Genomic DNA, 19,251 nt, shown 5'->3' on the forward strand with positions numbered 1-19,251 from the left:
CCTATAGATGGGGATCTCCGAGGACCCTATACGTGACTCACCAAGGGACTGTTCACAAGCTCATCTCCCCAGCAGACGCACCACGATTCCTGCGTGCCTTGGGGCTGAACCCCCACAGTGCAAGCCTGGGATCCCAGTCAAATCGAGCCATTTGTCCCACAGAGCGCAGCACAGGCACAAAGTGGAACCTGACTTACTGAGAGGCGAAAGTCACTGCGGAAGTGGACCATGGCAGTGGCTCACATTACCATACGTTTAGATACCAATAGTGCCTCATTTAATTGCATAGTTATTATTTTAAGTTACTTTTATTCTGTTTTGCACCTAGCCTCTGTGGGAATATGTACACGGTCTTAGACCGTCCTTGCATCACCTTCACGAGAGTCTCTCTGCCCACCACCACTCCCTAGGTAAGGGGCACTCAGATCGTCCTTAAGACACCTACCCCATCTTGGTTACACCTAAACCCTGCATGACACACAAACTCATATCTTGACTACCCACCCCACCTCAGGCAGGCCCACTATTTACCAGATAACCCCCACATGGCCGCTGCCTTGACTCCCCCCCACAAGATGGGCACATGAGATGCGCAAACCAAGCACATCACAGAAAGCCATCCACCTATATCTCATTTGCATTGTGACACATATCGTAACTCACAACACAGCTATTACTCTGATAAAGACAGGGTACGATACCTCTTTCTTAACCGACCAAGCCTGACCGACACTGCATTAATGCAGGTCAACATGTATAGCCGGTAGAACCTACTAATGTCGTACACACATGCCAAAACGTGACCACTTATACTTTGAGTATACAGCACCTGCCAGCTACCTGGCCTGAAGGCAACACAGACTAAAAGCATCCTGATGGGTACTCTATAACAGGTCGACACATCCATTCTAAATGTTCTATTTTAGAACAGAACTCCAAAGCCCTCCATCTGTTCCAATCCCCTTATTCTTCACCCTGTTTCATCCATGCTGGACTCCTAATTCTCCGCTCCCTCAATTCCAGCAAGTAAAGATTCCTTATTATCCATGCCAGCACCCATTACTCTTTCCTACTCCTTTTCCTATCCTCCATCCTGCCTATGTATTTATCCTATTTATTTATCTCTTCATGAGATTCCTACTATCTTCTTTTAGGTCCCCTAGCACTGTTATTTACCATCCACTAAACAAACACGTGCTGTATTTGTCAATTTGTAAACAAAGCACTGATCAAAGTAATTGTAGGACAGCGGTGAACCCCCATTAAACAGCTGATGTTAAACCTGAACAGCGATCACTTTCCTTTTCCTGAATTTAAGATAGCTTATGACAGTAGATTTGACATTTTTTTTTAAAGAAAAGACAGCATTACATTTTTTACAAACATGTGGCTTTATTTATTAACATAAAGCTAATTTAATATTCGGTAATAATAACAATTCTTGAACACAGTTGATTGTATCAAACTGATTGAAGTGGTCAAGTCTGTGTTAGCCAAGTCCCACATCACTGTTAAACAGTTTGCTCATCGGCTGCTTGGTCCGAGGCAACGTAAAACCTAGCCTCCAATTACATAATAAGGGAGCTATACTTCTGCCTCACGCCACACCAGTTCACAGCAGGGATTGGAACAGTAATTGGCTCTGAGTGAGTGATCAGCTGACGCAGACACCATTTTATCATTGGAGGCTGGACTGTAGGCTTCCAGGGACCAAGTATGTCTACTAAACGGATGAGTAAACCATTTAGCAGCGATCCAGGCACCATAACTACTTCAATTACTCCAAGTGGCTATGATTCCTAAAGTGTCCCTTTAAAATTTATTTATAATCACTGTAATAAACCACAACTGTCAATTTGCATTTCTTTTCAAACGAAGACGCTGTGTCCTTATCCATCTCAGCTTTATGTGAATGGAGGTTGCTGCTATGAATCTTGGATTTCTCCCCTGGTCGGATGTCTTTGCTTATTCGAGAAGTATATGCAATGTCATTGTCATGAGGGACAGCTTCACATTTTAGTAGTGAGACAAAACATCTGTAAAACTAGAGAGACAGATCTAACAAGTAACTTTTCACAAGCAGAGCTATAGTGTATGGGGATTCTGTCCAACTAAAACCCTTATGTGTACTGCAGGATGTGCAAGGACATTTTTGGTGGTAAAGTACTGGTTTGCGACCTCTGTCCTCTTGGATTTGGGATTGATGGGAGCTATGATATGGAAACTTTATCTGCTCCCCTTTCGGGGTTGAGGTTTGCCAAATATGTCCATATTTGCATCGGTTCAATGCAGAGTATTTTCCTGAATATTAATAAAGTCCTGGACATTCAGGTAGATAGACTAGCTGCAATGGTTCATACTACTTTGAAACCATTCTACTTGGTGTGGACCTTATGGCTAGAATCTGAGTCTGCTAGGTGTCGACTCTGTAATCTTCTCTATATCCAACTTGCTACGCACCCCCTGTTTTCTCATCACTCTATCTCTTTCTTCTCATTTTTCTTTTCAATGTTATATTATATATTAGAGTCTGTAAAATGCCACTGAAACTAGCTATAGGTTATTTTGTTGTGGAGGCAAAAAGAAAATTAGAACTTAGACCACACTACTGTAACTGGGGTCTGTTAAAGGGAGGGAGGTAAATATGATAAAACGGGAAAGAGGGGGGATTTGAGGCAAAAATGTGGCAGATAATATTTAGCAATAATAGCTGTCTGTCTATCTCCATCTACACACTTGTCCATCTATTTGCCTTTTTCCCTGTTTGTGTGATTCTCTGTCTGTCTGTGTTGTTATCTGTCTGTGTATCTGCCTGATTCCCTGTCTTTGTAATTATCTGTGTGTCTGTGTTGTCTGTCTGTACATCTGCCTGATTCTCTATCTGTGGGATTCTCTGTACTTGTGTATCTGCCTGATTCTCTGTATGTGGGATTCTCTGTGTATGTGTTGTCTGTCTGTGTACCTGCCTGATTCTATGTATGTGTGATTCTCTGTGTAGCTGTGTTGTCTGTCTGTGTATCTGCCTGATTCTCTATCTGTGTGATTCTCTGTCTATCTGTGTTGTTCCTGGTCTGTGTATCTGCCTAATTCTCTGTCTCTCTGATCATATGTCTGGCATGCTGTCTATCAGTATGATTTTCTGATCATCAGTCAGCATGTTTGATTCTCTGGATATCAGTGTATCTGCCTATTCTCTTTGCATTTGCCTGCCTGTGTAATATTCTGTCTTCTTGTCTATATGTGGCACTTCACCAGATTTGTTGCTTCTTTTGTTGATGTGTGGTTTTCTTTTGTGTTGCTCACTTGATTTCTGATACATCTTCAGGGAATTATTTGGATGTTTTTAGAGAGCTTTTATATAGCTTTTAATATGGTATTTGTAGAGAAACACTAAACAGGGGGAGAAGGGAGTATTGGGGGGCACTAAAAATGCAGTAGGAAGAGATATATGCTGGCTGCTTTGTCTGTTTATTTTTAATACATTGTCTTTAAAAGTAAATCAATAAACATGGAAGTCAATGTTGGAAATCAATAAAGACACTTAAGTTCCATGAAAGAGGGAATGCGGAGGTTGCACTTTAGAATTTGGCAGAGGGAGGGAGGTGTATTTTGGAATTTCCCTGGGAGTCAGATTCTCTAGAAACTGCCCTGATTTAGTTTATGGCTGTTTTCTTTTGTGATATGAATAAATATAGTATGAATAAAAACATTGTCATAAAATGAAGAATGTATACACTTTTTTTTTTTACCTGTTTGTTCATAAAGATATATATTAGTGGATTGAAGACTGTACTGCTCTTTGCCAGAATAGATGGAACAATGCTGACTGTTGGCGTAATCATTCCAGGTTTTCCAAACGTTGTAACCAAGGACACTAACCCGTAAGGCATCCAGCACATGAGGTAACAGGTAACCATGCAAATCACCATTGAGAGCAATCGCCGTTCCCTTTTTTGGGCTGTGGTCAGGTTTATTCTGCACATCTGCTAAAAAAAGAGTTAACACAAATATTACTGTTCAATTAGCAGCTTAAAACCAATGAGAAAAATCAATTGACCCCTCAATGAAGTCAATTTACTGCTAACAAAACTAAATTATCCATTAACAGGGAGACATGTCTCCCGTAACAGGGAGCTTACAATCGGTCAGCCTTTTTAGCTCAGTGCTAATTATCTCCATGCTAATTAAACTTGGTAGAGCAAATACTGGTGGACTACATTTCCCATGATGCGCATTCAGCATTTTGGCCATTAATGTTTATTACCCGCCAGATATTTCAGGTCTTAACAACATTTGGAAGCCTGGAGTTTGCCATCCATGCATTAGGTCATGTCAGTTGACCGGATTGATGCTGACCTTTTCATGGAATAAAAAATTTCAAATTAAAGAGTCAAAAATCTCGAGGAAAACCTCATGTGGCATCCGATAACACCCATTCATCAATGTCAAAACGTGTCTTTACTAATATAGAAATGTTCACTCTACAACATGTCACCACTTGATAAATCATCCTGTGTTAAAGCCTTGCCCATTAATCAAAGAATAATAGTAAACAATGGACAAAAACTAATTTACAACATTAATTGCAAATACAGAGGGTTTATAGATAAAAATTATAATAATCACATTCGTTTTTCTCTACCGTAATTTATTGCGGACTTCATTAACATATGCATAGCTCAGTACGCAAAGCAGACAAGTATACTCCTTATTCAGCTGAGAACATGTGATACAATATAAAAATATCTTACATTTTCTAACGACATGGAAAAAAAATGCAGATTTGTTCGTGAATGAAAATTTTCAACACTGGCTTCTTTTTTCCCTTTAATCATTTACCCCCTTTTTCTTCCACGAGCTATCTTAACAGCTCTTTCCGCGACCTTGCAAGTCTGTTACCACTACTTTCTTTCTTTCTTTCCACAAAGAGAACGTCAAGCAGATTTTATACTAGCATGAACATCTTCCTGTGACGGCTGACATATATCATGAAATGGAATTGAAGCTGTGAGCGATAAGGATGGGAGAGATAATGCTATATATAATGATGTTCCTCGCCATGAATAAAACCTTATCTAAAAATACCTCTCTATAATGAAACAGTTTATCATCATTAGGTAATAGTTATAGAAGCATGCTTCCAAAATTAGAAAATGTATCCAGTGTACAAAAAAAAAAAAACACATTATGAATTCATTACCATATATTATAGGGTTTAACATTAAATGGTGAATTTGCAAGATCACTTATTTTTCCCTAAAATGTTTGGAATGTGGTTTTCAATTCACTACATTTTCTTGTTAATGTTCTTTCTTCGGCTCCTTAATCTGCTTGGAGCTACTTGAGCAAATTCACTGCCGTATTGTCGCACAATGCTTCACAGGTGTTACTCTTTAACTCAAACACATATTTTAGTGGCTAACTGATACACATAGTTATGGGTCTATTCACAAAACATTGTTTTAGATCATTAGGTATAATATGATAAATGTTCCTGACTAATTTCTAGACTTGTGCATTTGTTTTTTTTGGACGAATTGCAATGCATTTGCATTCATTTTGGACTACCAACAGATTGTTTGAATTTTGTAACTTTAAATGGCCATATGGTTGAATCACAAAGCATCCGAAATGGACAATGGACAGCTGTCTTGGATGTTCCTGGATCAATGTTCCACCTGTGGTGCCTTAAAAACACAGAATTAAAGGCTAGGGAACAGCAACTAAATCAAATAACCCACAATTAACGGTTAGGGAACAGCCACTAAATCAAACAAATTAATAAATGCGAATGGTAAAATGCCATTCTGTTTGTTCTGAGTTTGGTTGGAATTCGGTTGATTTAGAATCAGTGTAAATACATATTTATACTATTTACTATATATATGCTACATTATCATGCTCTTCTGGTTTGTCCAAATGATTTCCCCAAATAGCAGGTACCATCACATTCTTTTAGCTGCTGCCTTACGCTGGTAAGGCTACCTTAATCCCTTTTCAGGTGGGAGAGTCCGTCTTTGGGTTCCAAACTCCTTTCTCTAGTGTCCCTGATTTCGTGACCAGAACATCTAGTTTGTATTGAATGTATCCCAGCTTCACAGCAATAAGGCTCACTGTTTTGATGACAGTTTGTGCAAATTTTAAAGAACTTAAAGGGACACTCCAGGCACCCAGACCACTTCTGCTCATTGGAGTGGTCTGGGTGCCAACTCCCACTACCCTTAACCCTGCAAGTGTAATTATTGCAGTTTTTCATAAACTGCAATATTTACATTGCAGGGTTAACTCCACCTCTAGTGGCTGTCTATTAGACAGCCACTAGAGGTCACTTCCTGGGTTCTAGCACAGGTTTCCTGTGCTAGAGCGTCGCTGGACGTCCTCACGCTGTGTGAGGACCTCCAGCGTCGCTCAACACCCCATAGGAAAGCATTGAAATGATTTTTCAATGCTTTCCTATGGGGAGACGTAATGCGCATGCGCGGCATTTCCGCGCATGCGCATTAGGTCTCCTCGGCCGGTGAGCGAGATTAGTCTCGCCCACCGGCCGACGTAATCATTAGGAGGAGCGTCGCGGAGGCGGAGACAGCGGCGAGGGACATCGCCGCTGTCCCAGGTAAGTGACTGAAGGGGTTTTCACCCCTTCAGTAACCGGGGATTGGTGGGTGAGAGGGAGAGGGACCCTCCAGTGCCAGAAAAACGGATCGTTTTTCTGGCACTGGAGTTTCCCTTTAAATAAAAAGGAATGGCTACTGGAGAGAGGATCACAAAAGTGGCACCACCAACACTTATAAAGTTATTGGGTTTGTGGTGGAGAACGTGATCTCATTTAATGTCCTGTTGAAATAGAGCAGTGCCAGCCCCTAGTCAGCAGCAGTTATTTGGTAATTGAGACGGTTTCTCTATTAAGAAGAAATACTGACTGTCACTATGCGCATGCCATTTTGAAGGTTACATAGTAATCTAGGTTGAAAAAAGACTAACATCTATCAAGTTCAACCTTGGACACAAGTGAAAAGGGCCCTTTACTGTCACTAGTAGGTATGCTCTTATGGACAGAATGCACTGCCTGTTATTGTGTTACGGTTCTGGACTCATATTTAGGTGGGTGCAGTTTCACTTTGTAGAAAATGCTTTGTCGCTCTCAACACGGGTTTTGCCATGTGTTATTTGTCATAATTATTTCCTGAGGGTTGCCACATACGACATCTGGGTAGCAGTGTTACTATGTCACGCTATGAAGTTGTTGTTTCACTAGGAATCTAGAGTGGTCTCTCACAGTTCTAGTTGCAGATGCTCTACCTATAACACATGCGGCTGGGGGGGGGGAGGGGGGTTCTACTTTCTTTTTTGCACAATTTGAATGCTGCCTACCAGCTGTCTACCACAAGTAAGGCAGCGGGGCTGCTTTTAGTTACTGTTGTGGTTGGAGGAGCACAGTGGAGAAACCCATTTTCTATATATCACTTTGGGTTGATCTCTACTACTATGGCAAAATTGATAGTAAAAAAAAAATCTGATTGTGAAAGTAACAGCCGCAGCACAGAAATATTTTCTAAAATTTTTCTATCCATAAACGGATTTTAGTCTACTTCTCATGATCATTCATTGAGGCTGCTTACACTTAGCTATGCACAGTGAAAGCCAGTCATTGTGGAGCAGGGCCCTCAGCCCCTCTGTTCGTGTACGTCCAACTTGTCTGGATACAATTACGTGTCAGTTAGTCCACGCATTTTACAGCGCTACAGAATTTGTTGGCGCTATATAAATAATAAAATCGTAATAATAATTGTAGTACAAGCTGCAGAGGTTTATTTATAATATATTCCACCACCAGAGGGGCTATAATATATATATTTAAATTTAAATTCTTTATTTTGGCAGTCAACATGATATAGACATTGCGTGTGGTACATTCGATAAGGAATATCATTACATTTAACCATTCGCTTGCATTTGGTAAGTGATCGATGTTGCCTGCAGTTTTTATTATTTAAAGTGATGTGGCTTGATACCGCCATAATCCTGCCTCAGGCGGTGTTTGTAGTGGGTGTAAGTGTTAAGCTCAGGTATGGCTGTGTGTTAGCAGAGAATGAGACGTATTGTGTTGTATGTCAAAAACGGACTGGATGCTGTGAGGATACAGGTGCCCGTAGTGGAGTGGGTGTATGTGGTTACTAGCGTGGAGCTGGGGGGGTAGGTAGTCCTTAAGGAGCTAGTGTTCCCGGTCTGGGCCCATTTAGGCCTGGGAGGTGGTGGCGATGGGTATGGTTTTTCCCCATTGTCGGTGTACTCTGTGGTATGTAGCATGTTGTCTGCGTGGTGTGTGAAACATAAACATACGGGTATACAATATAAACGGTATTACATTAGAACAATATTACTTAGATATATATAACATATACTTCATCAACTGGATATTTGCGTGAGGCTGGCCCTGTGTGGTGCCTGTGCCTTGAAAAAAGGAGAAGCAGGTTTTTAAATAAAAATACCTAAAAGAAAAGGAACTTTTGAATTGCTAGAGTCAGGTAGTTGCCCGGCTGATTACGCTCCGGGTTGCCGGAATAAACGGGACAGTGTAAGCCGGGTCCCAAGTTGTCGGTGCAGGCATTGCGGTGTGGTCCAGGCCCAGGGTGGTTAGGGTTGCCGCTAACTCCGATGACTCCGCCACCTTAATCTCCATGTTCTGGTGCTGTATAATCAGCGCTCGTGGTGGACCCCAGCGATATTTGATTCCTTTTGCTGATAGTATGGATGTGAGTGGTCGTAGTGTCTTCCGCCACTGTAGGGTCGGGCGGGAGAGATCTGAGTAGAAGGTAATGTCCATTTCCTCGAAGCGGAGCGGAGGTTTCCCCCTCACTGCATTCATGATGGCTGCTTTATCTTGGCCATTTTGGAACTTGACCAGTAGGTCGCTAGTGGTAGAGGCTGCTGCTGCAGGAGGCTTAGGGAGCCGAAACACCCCCTCCAGTATAATGCCCTTCGCTTGTTTGGTAGAGAGCAGGGCTGTAAACAGCCTGCGCAGCCAGTGTGGTAGTTCTGCCTATGTGATAGTATGTTCAGGTGTTTCCACCTTCTTTTGTCTTCCATTGCTGCAATCTGGTGGCTCAGAGTGGTGTGAGCTGTAGTGAGGGTGCCTATCTGGTTCTGCAGCTCCTGAATGTGGGCTGCATGTGTTGTAGTGATCTGTTCTATTGCGCTTAGGCGCCCATTGAACCCCTTGAGGTCTTCTCTCACCTGTGAGATTTCCGAGGATAAGCTTTGACAGAGGTCCGCGAGGAGGCTCGTAAGTATGCCTGTGGTGAGCGGTTCTGACCTTGTGGCTGCTGACTGGGCAGGCTGGGCAGGTTTCAGAGACTTCATACTTGGCTCCTCTGTAGTGAGGAGGGAATAGTCCTCTGAGTCATCGGAGAAATCTCCTAGTTCCGCCGCCATTTCTGATCTCCCCGCGCCATGCGGCCCTCTCAGGAGGTCGCCGATATCGGCACAGAACCTGGGTCGATCCGGACGGGGTTTCTTGTTCTTTCTCCCCATCATTTGGAGGCTGTCCGGTGCTTATTGGGGGGTGATATCCCCAGTATTTTAGCGGTTTTCTGGCTTTTTCGTTCCCGTTTGTCGGAGCTCAAAGGATGTGCATCCGAAGCTGTTGAGAGCTAGCTCCGCCCCCCGGGGCTATAATATTTTAAGAAAATAATTAGGGGTATTGTGGTCAAAACATATTCTATAAATGGCACTTATAATAAGTACTGAGTTGAAGGCAACTGGCACACTTTTTAAATAAAAAAAGGATTTGACGTAGTTGAGCTCCTAATAAATAAATAAGAACTTGGACTTGGCAATGGAACAGAAGTGAGTTTTAGCTTTTATTAATTATTTTTGTCTCGATTTTGGGTGCATGGACCACCTCAGAAAGGGTTACTGTAACCAAAACAAGTGTTATATAAAAACACTGTTTTCTGTTAGAGTAACCCTTTAAATATAGCAATCCCAAATAAGGGCACCAAATTAGAAGCCACCTACTATTATTTTCTTAATTGTTTATCAACATAGACGAAGAAGGCCCATTTACAGACATGGCATTCGGCCCCCATGTGAAAAAAGGTTACTGACCCCTACTCAAAAATCAAAGAATTCACAGTACTTCTTAAACTCAAAGATCAATATATCATAGACAAACTAAGTTCGAGGGACTCGGAAGACCTTCTCTAAAGTATGTGAACCCTGGGAAAGCTATGTCAACAACTGATGAGATATATCCTCTGAGCTATACCTGTCACACCCAGCTCCCCTCCCCCACATCGAAGAACAGTGGATTCCCCCTCCGCTAGTGCCGACCAGAGACCCCCTACCCCATCTCCTTTGTATCCCTTCCCTGTTCTTTATCTCTATCTCTCCTATTCTATCCTCTTAACATCCCATCCCTTGGGATTCTCTTCTCAAATCGAAAATCCTCGAAAACCAGGACAGATTATTATTTATATTAACTCTTAGCATGGATATCTACATAGTGTGGTCTATTTTTATAATAGGAGAAGTGATTGTGTAATAACACTATCAGCAATCTAGACCCTAGATAGCTCCTCTACCTTGTGCAACCTGAACTAGGTCTAGCTACTAAAACGCTTGCACCACATGCGATGTATACATAACCTTTTTCTTATGTATTGCATGCATTTTGTTTATGCAACTCTTATATCATTACTGTACTTGCTATGATGTATACCCTCTGATATGTCTCCCATTTTTCTGAGACAAAATAACGAATTAAAAAAAAAAGAAGCTCAAAGGCATTTTTTTTGTGGTCAGAGATTGTATTGTAGTCTGCCTGTGCAGTCTTACTTACAAACTGGGTATCAAAGCATGACAGCATAATACAGAAAAGACCAAGAAGGACACGCACAAATTTACTTGTGGTGAATTACCTTGCAGTAATCAGCAGAATTGTGCACAGCGGAAAAATTCTGTTGGGCCGAATAATTTTTTCACAAAATGAAATTTAGTTCAGCACCTCCGACACGTGTTCATTTACAGTTTTGGCTCGCCCAAATTTCGTTCATGCAAAATATTTGGGAATATGATTTGGATGCACCAAAAAGGGTGAGGTGATGGGCCAATCAGTGTACAGAAAAATGTATACATAATATAGATATTATGATAATATAGCTATAGATATTATGTATATGTAGCAGTACACCGATAAGCACATTTTCCTGCTGTTAGGTTCACAGATCTAGTTCGGAAAAAGTAATCAAAAGAGGGAAAAGGAGGAGGAGGAGCAGTAAAAAAATCGATATATACTTACATATTCTATATATTTATTAAATATATAAATACATAGGTGTGTATATATATATATATATACCTTTGGATATATATACAAAGGTTTTTACCATCCTGATGAAAGCCCAAATATGGGGCTGAAACGTTGATTTGATTTATTTTGAAAATTAAAAGTTAAGTTTTAGTGATATTTGCAAGTCCCTGAGTGCGGTCATTCTCTGTTTTTCTATATTTATATATATTGATTTTCTTACTGCTTCTCCCTTCTTTTCTTCTATTGGCCACTACTCACTTGATATGTGAATAAAATCAACACCTAGTGACTGTCCCCTAATTGTCTTTTTTCCCCATCAATCATGTATTTTTTGTTCTGAATATCGAATCAAACAAACATGCTTATCTATCGCACTAGTCGTTTGCCCAGTTACACATCCGTACAGCACTTCAGAGACACTAAACTTGGCCTACAAATTGCAATTTGTCTGAAACTGAATGTACAAGTCTAGTCATCAGGGTGGTTCTAAGTAATGGAGTTCCCAGGTGAATAGTTTGAGTTGCTTAATATATTTTAATGTTTTAGCTTTATGTATCAGAGCACTCTGGGTGTATCACTGTAAAGAAAGAATCAGGGGAATCGATGGAGTTACAGAGTGCCCACTGACCATTAACAACGTTATACAATGTTTTTTTGTATTACAGAGTATTAAGAGGCTATGGAGGCAAACAGCACAAAGAAGCAGGTGCTCAGAGAAGCCATATGTTGTAAAATAACGCATAAATGATTAAAATAATAAAGAAAAATCTTGCTCAGAAAATTTGCTCTAGACCAGGAGTAGGCAAACTTGAGCACTCCATATGTTGTGGACTACATCAACCATAATGCTCTTGCAGCCATAACGCTGGCAAAGCATCAAGGGAGACGTAGAACACAGCATCTGGAGTGCGGAAGGTTGCTGACCCCTGCCCTAGACTTTTAGATACATCCCAGTGTATATATTTATATATATATATATATATAAATCACAAACCAAAAAGAATATGGGCACTCACTGATCTTCTTGTTCCAATCTTGTTGGAATGTTTTACCAAGAAGCATTGTTGATGTTTCAGAACTCCATCGGTCCTTTCTCAAGATTAGTCCATCCCCAATCATTCACAATATATATAACACTTACAATAAATAAATAAAAAAAACACTTGCTAGTGCATGGGGTTGGCAGCCTCAGCACTCCAGATATGGTGGACTACATCACCTGCTTTACCAGCATTATGGCTGTAAGAGCTTTATGGTAGATATAGTCCACAACATCTGGAGTACCCCCTCCCCTCCCCCCCCCCCCCCCCTGTGCTAGAGGTATCATTGTATATGTGAGATCAACAGGTATAATACTGTTTCAATGAGAAGCACTGATTCATGCAGTTTAACATGATCACTCACTGGGAACATGTTTTATGTTCTACTTGTTTTAGTGTGGGCACAATTAGGGTGTGCACCATCTTGTTGATGGTTTGGAACCTATCGAGTGTTTCTCATTTTAGTGTTTGGTGGAGATTGTACACAAAGGTGTGGGGTAAGTCTTCGACTAATTTGTTTTAGGATTTATTGCAAGTGTTATATATATTGGGCATTATTGGGGATTGCATTCGTTTTGAGAAAGGACCAATGGAGAATCAGAACGTTGACAATGCTTCTTCGTAAAATGGAATAAATTCAAGGTAATTTTTGTTGTTGTTGCAATACGAAGACCTGTGAATGCCCATATTCCTTTTGGTTTGTGATTCGTATGAAACTGACTTTGGAGCACCAGGTCAAGTAAGAATACAAATGTATGACGAAACACATTTTGTGTTTAATATATATATATAGTCAATACGATGTTAAACACAGATCCGCACACCAGTCTAGCCATAAGACTTGCTTTTCACACAGAAATCTAAAATTTGCTGATGTTACAACTGCATAGGATTCTGGGTGGGCATATGCAGATTTTTTTGTATACATATATTTGCTTTAAGCAAACTTGTTTGTAGTTACTTTATCACACTTTTACATTTCTACAAACTCACATCCAGAACTACCAGCATTCGCTTATCACTCCTGGTTAAAAATGTCAAGGTCTTTCAGTATTTTTACTTCATGTAAATAGTTCTGGTTAAATAAGTCACATTGAGAGAGCTGTTCAATACACATTAATGCATATGAGTGTTTAATTCCTAGATTTTACTAGTAACATGACGTAAAGTCATGATTTTATTAAAGACACGGAGGCGAGTATTATGCATATCTCTTTCTTTATTTCCTCAGCAGCAAAGATAGAGGAATATAAATATTATCAAAATGAAAGAAAAAAACTGTACAGGCATAACGAGTAGCCAATCACATAACAGAGGAAGTAGCTATATAAGTCCTGTGTCTCCCACAATCCCCCTCTTTCTTGCGCAACCGAAGACCAGGTAAGATAAACGATGTCCCACTTGATCCAAACAGGAAACGGGAAACAAAACGAGAACTTCAAGCTAAAAAAGATAGAAAAATATGGTAATTTCCAAACTCAAACTGTAGACTTACCAAACATAAACGTGAGGGATCTACATGAAACATGATTCTGAAATAGAATATATACATGATTAGAAATCAATATAAAACTGTCAAATCATCAAAGCATGATAAAAACTGCACAGTACAAAAAACATGAACTCAATACAGACCTAATTGCCCACGTACTTGTATTGCATCGAAGCATCTCCAATCCCAAATCCACACCGGGAGGGTGGGAGGGAATAATACTCGCCTCCGTGTCTTTAATAAAATCATGACTTTACGTCATGTTACTAGTAAAATCTAGGAATTTTATTAAAGACACGGAGGCTCCTATTATGCAAGTTTAAAGCTGTGCTATCACCTGAGATGCGACGTGTTCAATTGGTCTGAAATAGAAGTCTCTGAAGGTCGACTCTCGGGACCAGTCCGCTGCGCGCATGATGTCCTCTAGGCGGCAACCAACTGTGGATGCCTTCGAGGCCATAGCACCCCTTACAGAATGAGGCGTAAAGACAGATGTGTCTATACCTGCTAGGGATAAAAGCCAACGAATCCAACGCGCCAGCGTCGGAGTCGATACTGGGCGATGAGGAGCCTTAAACGATATGAATAGGGGATGGCGTTCAGATGAGCGCACCGCACGTGTAGCCTCAAGATAGGCCTTCAAACAATCCACCGGGCAGAGCGCCGGACACAACGGGAATCTAGGATATACGAAGGCTTTGGACGCCGACTTAGTTCTCCTAGATATGGTGAAAGTAACGCCATCCGGCGTAAACACAAAGGCACCCCAGTCAAGAGCCCTAACATCGGAGACTCTCTTACAAGAGACCAGGCAAAACAGCATAACCATCTTGGAGGATAGTTGCTTAAGAGTCAAGTCCTGGTTAGGGTACCAATCCGACAGAAAACGCAACACAATGTTGACGTCCCAAAATGTCGAAAACCGCGACCTAGGCGGACGGACGAAGCGAATACCCTTGAGAAGACGGCATACAAAAGGATGTTTGCCGATGGGTACACCTTCCAAGCCACCATGACCGGCCGATATGGCCGATCGAAAAACATTGATAGTCCTGTACGCCTTGCCTGAGTCGAACAGGGCTGTAAGAAACCCCAGTATCAAATGGAGAGGGGCAGATATGGGATCCACTGCCCGTTCCATGCACCAATCAGACCAAGACTTCCATGCAGCTCGGTAAGCTGATCGTGTGCCCGGAGCCCAGGCGTTATCGAGGAGCAAGAGAGTCGACTGTGGAACGTCAGGGACAAGCCAGCGTCCCCTGAAAGGAACCATGCTACCAGGGGCAACTGGTGCTGGAGCACCAATTCGTGCGAGTTCCCATCCGGATCCAGAAGGAGGTCCTGGAAGTTCGGCAACAGACGAGGGAAGTCTATGGACAACTCCATCAGACGAGGGAACCACGGCCGTGATCTCCACAGAGGGGTGATCAGGGTCAGACAACAGTCGTGACGAACCAGCTTCGAGATCGTACGAGCGATCATGTTGAATGGGGGAAAGGCATACAGGTGGCCTGGAGGCCATTCTTGAAGAAAGGCATCCGTCGCCACTGCCGCCGGGTCCGGTCTCCAACTGAAGAACCTCGGTAACTGAGTGTTCAGTCGAGATGCGAACAGGTCCATCTCGAACCGACCCCACAGCCTGTTTAAGCTTTGGAAGACCGAGGCGTGCAAATGCCAGTCTCCCGAGTCTCTCAAATGTCTGGAGTTCCAATCCGCACCTGAATTGTCCAGGCCCGGAATGTGTTCCGCCGTCACCGAGACGTTGTTTAGGAGGCAGAACTGCCAAAAGTCCTTCGCCAGCAGAGCCAACATTTTGGACTTGGTTCCGCCCAAGTGATTTATGTATCGGACTGCCGATACGTTGTCCAATTTGAGGAGAACACAACAGTTCGCCTTTCCAGGGGTAAGGCTGCGAATCGCAAAGGCCCCCGCCAGGAGTTCCAGGCAGTTGATGTGTAACGACTTCTCTGCGTCGGACCATCTGCCCCCCGTGGAGATGTCGCCACAACGAGCCCCCCAGCCGTGCAAGCTGGCATCTGATTCTATGACCACGTCCGGAACGGAACCGAAAATTGCTTTTCCGTTCCAGGCTTCCATGTGTGCCAACCACCATACCAGCTCGTCTCTGGACTCCTCGTCCAGACAAAGTCGGGATTCGTACGATCGACCCGAACGTAGGTGCGACCCCTTGAGCCGTTGGAGAGCCCGGTAATGTAAGGGGCCTGGGAATATCGCCTGAATGGAGGAGGCCAGTAGGCCGATGATCCTCGCCAACTGCCGGACTGACAAGTCCGAAGCGCGAAGAGCTCGACGGAGCTCCTTCTGGATGGCTTTTATCTTGGATTCTGGTAAGTACAGGAACTGCCGCACGGAATCCACCTGGAACCCCAGGAACTCCATAGACTGGGCGGGTGTCAGGACCGACTTGTCCCAGTTTACCAGAAAACCTAGGTTCTGTAAGAGGTTGATCGTCCAGTCTAAATGCAACTTCAGGCATTCCAACGACTGTGACATGATCAGGATGTCGTCCAGGTAAATAATTAGTCGAACCCCTCGGGTACGGAGGAACGACACCACCGGCTTCATAACCTTGGTGAAACACCAAGGAGCCGAGGAGAGGCCGAACGGAAGGCATGTAAAACGCCAACGCCGTCCGTGCCAGGTGAAGTGCAAGTAGTCCCTGGATTCTATCGCTATTGGAACCGTGAAGTACGCATCCTTCAGGTCCAATTTGGCCATCCAATCCGACTGTCTCAGAAGGTCTCTGAGACAATGGATGCCTACCATCTGGAAATGTTGGTAGCGTAGGAAGGCGTTGAGAGGGCGAAGGTTTATCACTGGGCGGACACCGCCCCCTTTCTTGGGTACAAGGAAGAGATTGCTCGTGAAGCCTGGAGTGGCGAACGGCAATTCTTCGATGGCGCCCTTTGAGAACATCTCCGCGACTTCCGCGGAGATCATCGCGTCCTGCTCCCGTGGGAGGGACAATTCCCTGGGGGTATACGTTTGGACCGGCAGGGAAACAAAATCTAGTTGGTAACCCTTTACGCATTGCAGAACCCAAGCATCTGAGGTAATAACTGCCCACCTTGGGTAAAATAAGGCTAGCCTCCCCGCCACCCGAACCTGATCGAGAAGGGAAGAAGGGGTACTCACCATAAGGGCGTCTGCCCGACGACCCACCACGGGGGTATCTAGAGCCCCACGATCTCCCTCTAGCCGGGAAGAAAGGAGGCGTTTTCGGGTCCTGGAGCCCTCGAGAGGGGAAAAAGGAACCTCTGTTGGCCCTGAATGAGCCTCGGAAACCACGGCCGGGAGGACGGTTCCTGCTACGCCCGGCCCCACCGAAAACCTTGGGCGCGAAGACGCGCTTCATATTAGCCTGCGCCTTGTCAATAGCCGTAAAGGTTTTTACATAGGACCCCATGTCCTTCACAAAGGATGTGCCGAACAACATCCCCTCATCGGCTGAGTCAGGTTCAGCTACGGTCATAGCAGCCAGCTTAGGGTCTATTTTCAAGAGAATAGCCTTGCGTCTCTCGGAAGACATAGCCGTGTTGGCATTCCCCACAAGGCATATAGCTCGCTGGACCCACCCGATGGCCACATCCATATCTAGAACTGAGTCGCCATTACGGGCTGCCTCAAGGAGCTCGTACAGCTTAGACAGGGGGCCCAGCGTATCCAGAATTTTATCCTGGCACCCTTTTAGGGAGTGATCAAGACCCTTTTTAGGCTTCCACCCAGACTTATTAAGAAATTGGGCAATCTGAGGGTCCACTTCAGGGGTCTTACAGGCAGCGCCAGGGAGGGAAGGTCGTGGGCATTCGGCACGCAATTTATTGCGGCCTTCCTTTGACAGAGGTGTGCGAATCCTCTTAGCCACATACTGGGCGATATGGTCCGGAGGGACCCATTCGGCAGACCGCGGGTGACGCAGGTCGTCCGGGTCAAACAGGGGGTTCCCCTGTGGGTCTAAAAGCCCTTTTCCATTATCCCCAGCGGGGTCTGGCACTTTTCTACGGGGGACGGCAGAGGACCCAGAAGGGGTTACACCCGCAAGGGGTTGATCCTCGCCAGACTCGTCCTCCCCATAGGAGTCATATTCCATAACATCGGAATCATTGTCCACACTCCGGTCGGTATCCGACCCATCATCCAGGGCTCTAGCCCGTTTCCACAATCTAGCCTTTTTAGCCCGGCCAGGGGCTCTTGTGCGCGTGGGATGCGCGCTATCTGCGACCGCCAGAGGCGTGTCAATCATGACAGGCAAAGCCTGCATCGAGGAGTGGGACCCGATATGTCTAGCCTTTGCCTTTGCCTTACGGGCACCCGGCACAGTTAGGGCAGGGGAGGGGGACCCCACACTCAGAGGGTTAGGGGCAGCCATAGAAGGCAAGAGCACAGACTGAAGGGACTGGGCAAAAGAGGATGAGACAGTCCCCATAGCGGAGGCAATAGCCTTTTCAAGGGAGGAAGCCATAGTAGCTTCTAACAGGGCCTGGAGCTCCTGAGAGGCCATAGCGCCCCCAGGATTATCTACTGGAAAATCCCCAGAGGGGACGGTAGGCCCATCCTTGCTATCCTGCATAATGAGGTATGAGAGAAGCAAACTGAATACTAGAAATGGGTTGATTAACCCAGCAGAACAGAGAAAAAGCTAAACCTGATCGTTGGTGTAGTAAGGGGGCCCGTAGTAAAGGGACCGACCGCACGGCACAGCAGGGTGAAACGAATGATCGCCCAAAATGGCCGCCGCACGTGTCAGGGTGTGCCCGTGGACCGGCTCCAGGCGGGGGAAGGGGCGCGTGCACCTACCCGCGTGGGCAGCCCGCGAGAGGGGAAAACGAGCACACTCAGTCGCGTCCACAGAGAAAGGGGGCACGCGGCTGAGATAGCGCCGAGAAGCGGCAACAGGGGCGGTATGAGGGAAAACAGCCCGCGGCGGCGGGCAAAGCCCCTAGGGGAAACCCCCAAATACACCAACGATGTAGGTACTAGATAGTAATCAACAATAAATAAAAACGACAATAATGAAACAAGCATAAGCAAAACATGAATCACAAGTAAACAAAATGCAATGAGTAGGAGAGCTCAAGTAAAATACTTAGCTGTCTGAGGAAGCAGCAAAGAAAGAGGGGGATTGTGGGAGACACAGGACTTATATAGCTACTTCCTCTGTTATGTGATTGGCTACTCGTTATGCCTGTACAGTTTTTTTCTTTCATTTTGATAATATTTATATTCCTCTATCTTTGCTGCTGAGGAAATAAAGAAAGAGATATGCATAATAGGAGCCTCCGTGTCTTTAATAAAATCAGGTGGCAAATAACCTTGCTGTATAAGCACATCCTCTGATGGTTTTGTACTCTTTACACATACTTCAAGGCATCTCACAAGATACAAGC

The 19,251-nt window shown here is 44.0% G+C and overlaps 1 protein-coding gene across 1 annotated transcript in view; it reads right to left on the bottom strand.

The window, feature by feature from the left end:
• Positions 1-1,819: 1,819 nt before the first annotated feature.
• Positions 1,820-19,251, bottom strand: part of LOC134573751 (opsin-3-like) — a 45,438-nt gene continuing 28,006 nt past the window's right edge. The window contains exons 3-4 of the mRNA XM_063433529.1: positions 3,750-3,986; positions 1,820-2,044 (exon numbers count right to left, since the gene is read on the bottom strand). Coding sequence (XP_063289599.1) covers positions 1,820-2,044; positions 3,750-3,986 — 462 coding nt within the window. The remainder of the gene's footprint in view (positions 2,045-3,749; positions 3,987-19,251) is intronic.

This window comes from Pelobates fuscus, chromosome 9 (genome assembly GCF_036172605.1).
Source record: "Pelobates fuscus isolate aPelFus1 chromosome 9, aPelFus1.pri, whole genome shotgun sequence".
NCBI lineage: Eukaryota > Metazoa > Chordata > Amphibia > Anura > Pelobatidae > Pelobates > Pelobates fuscus.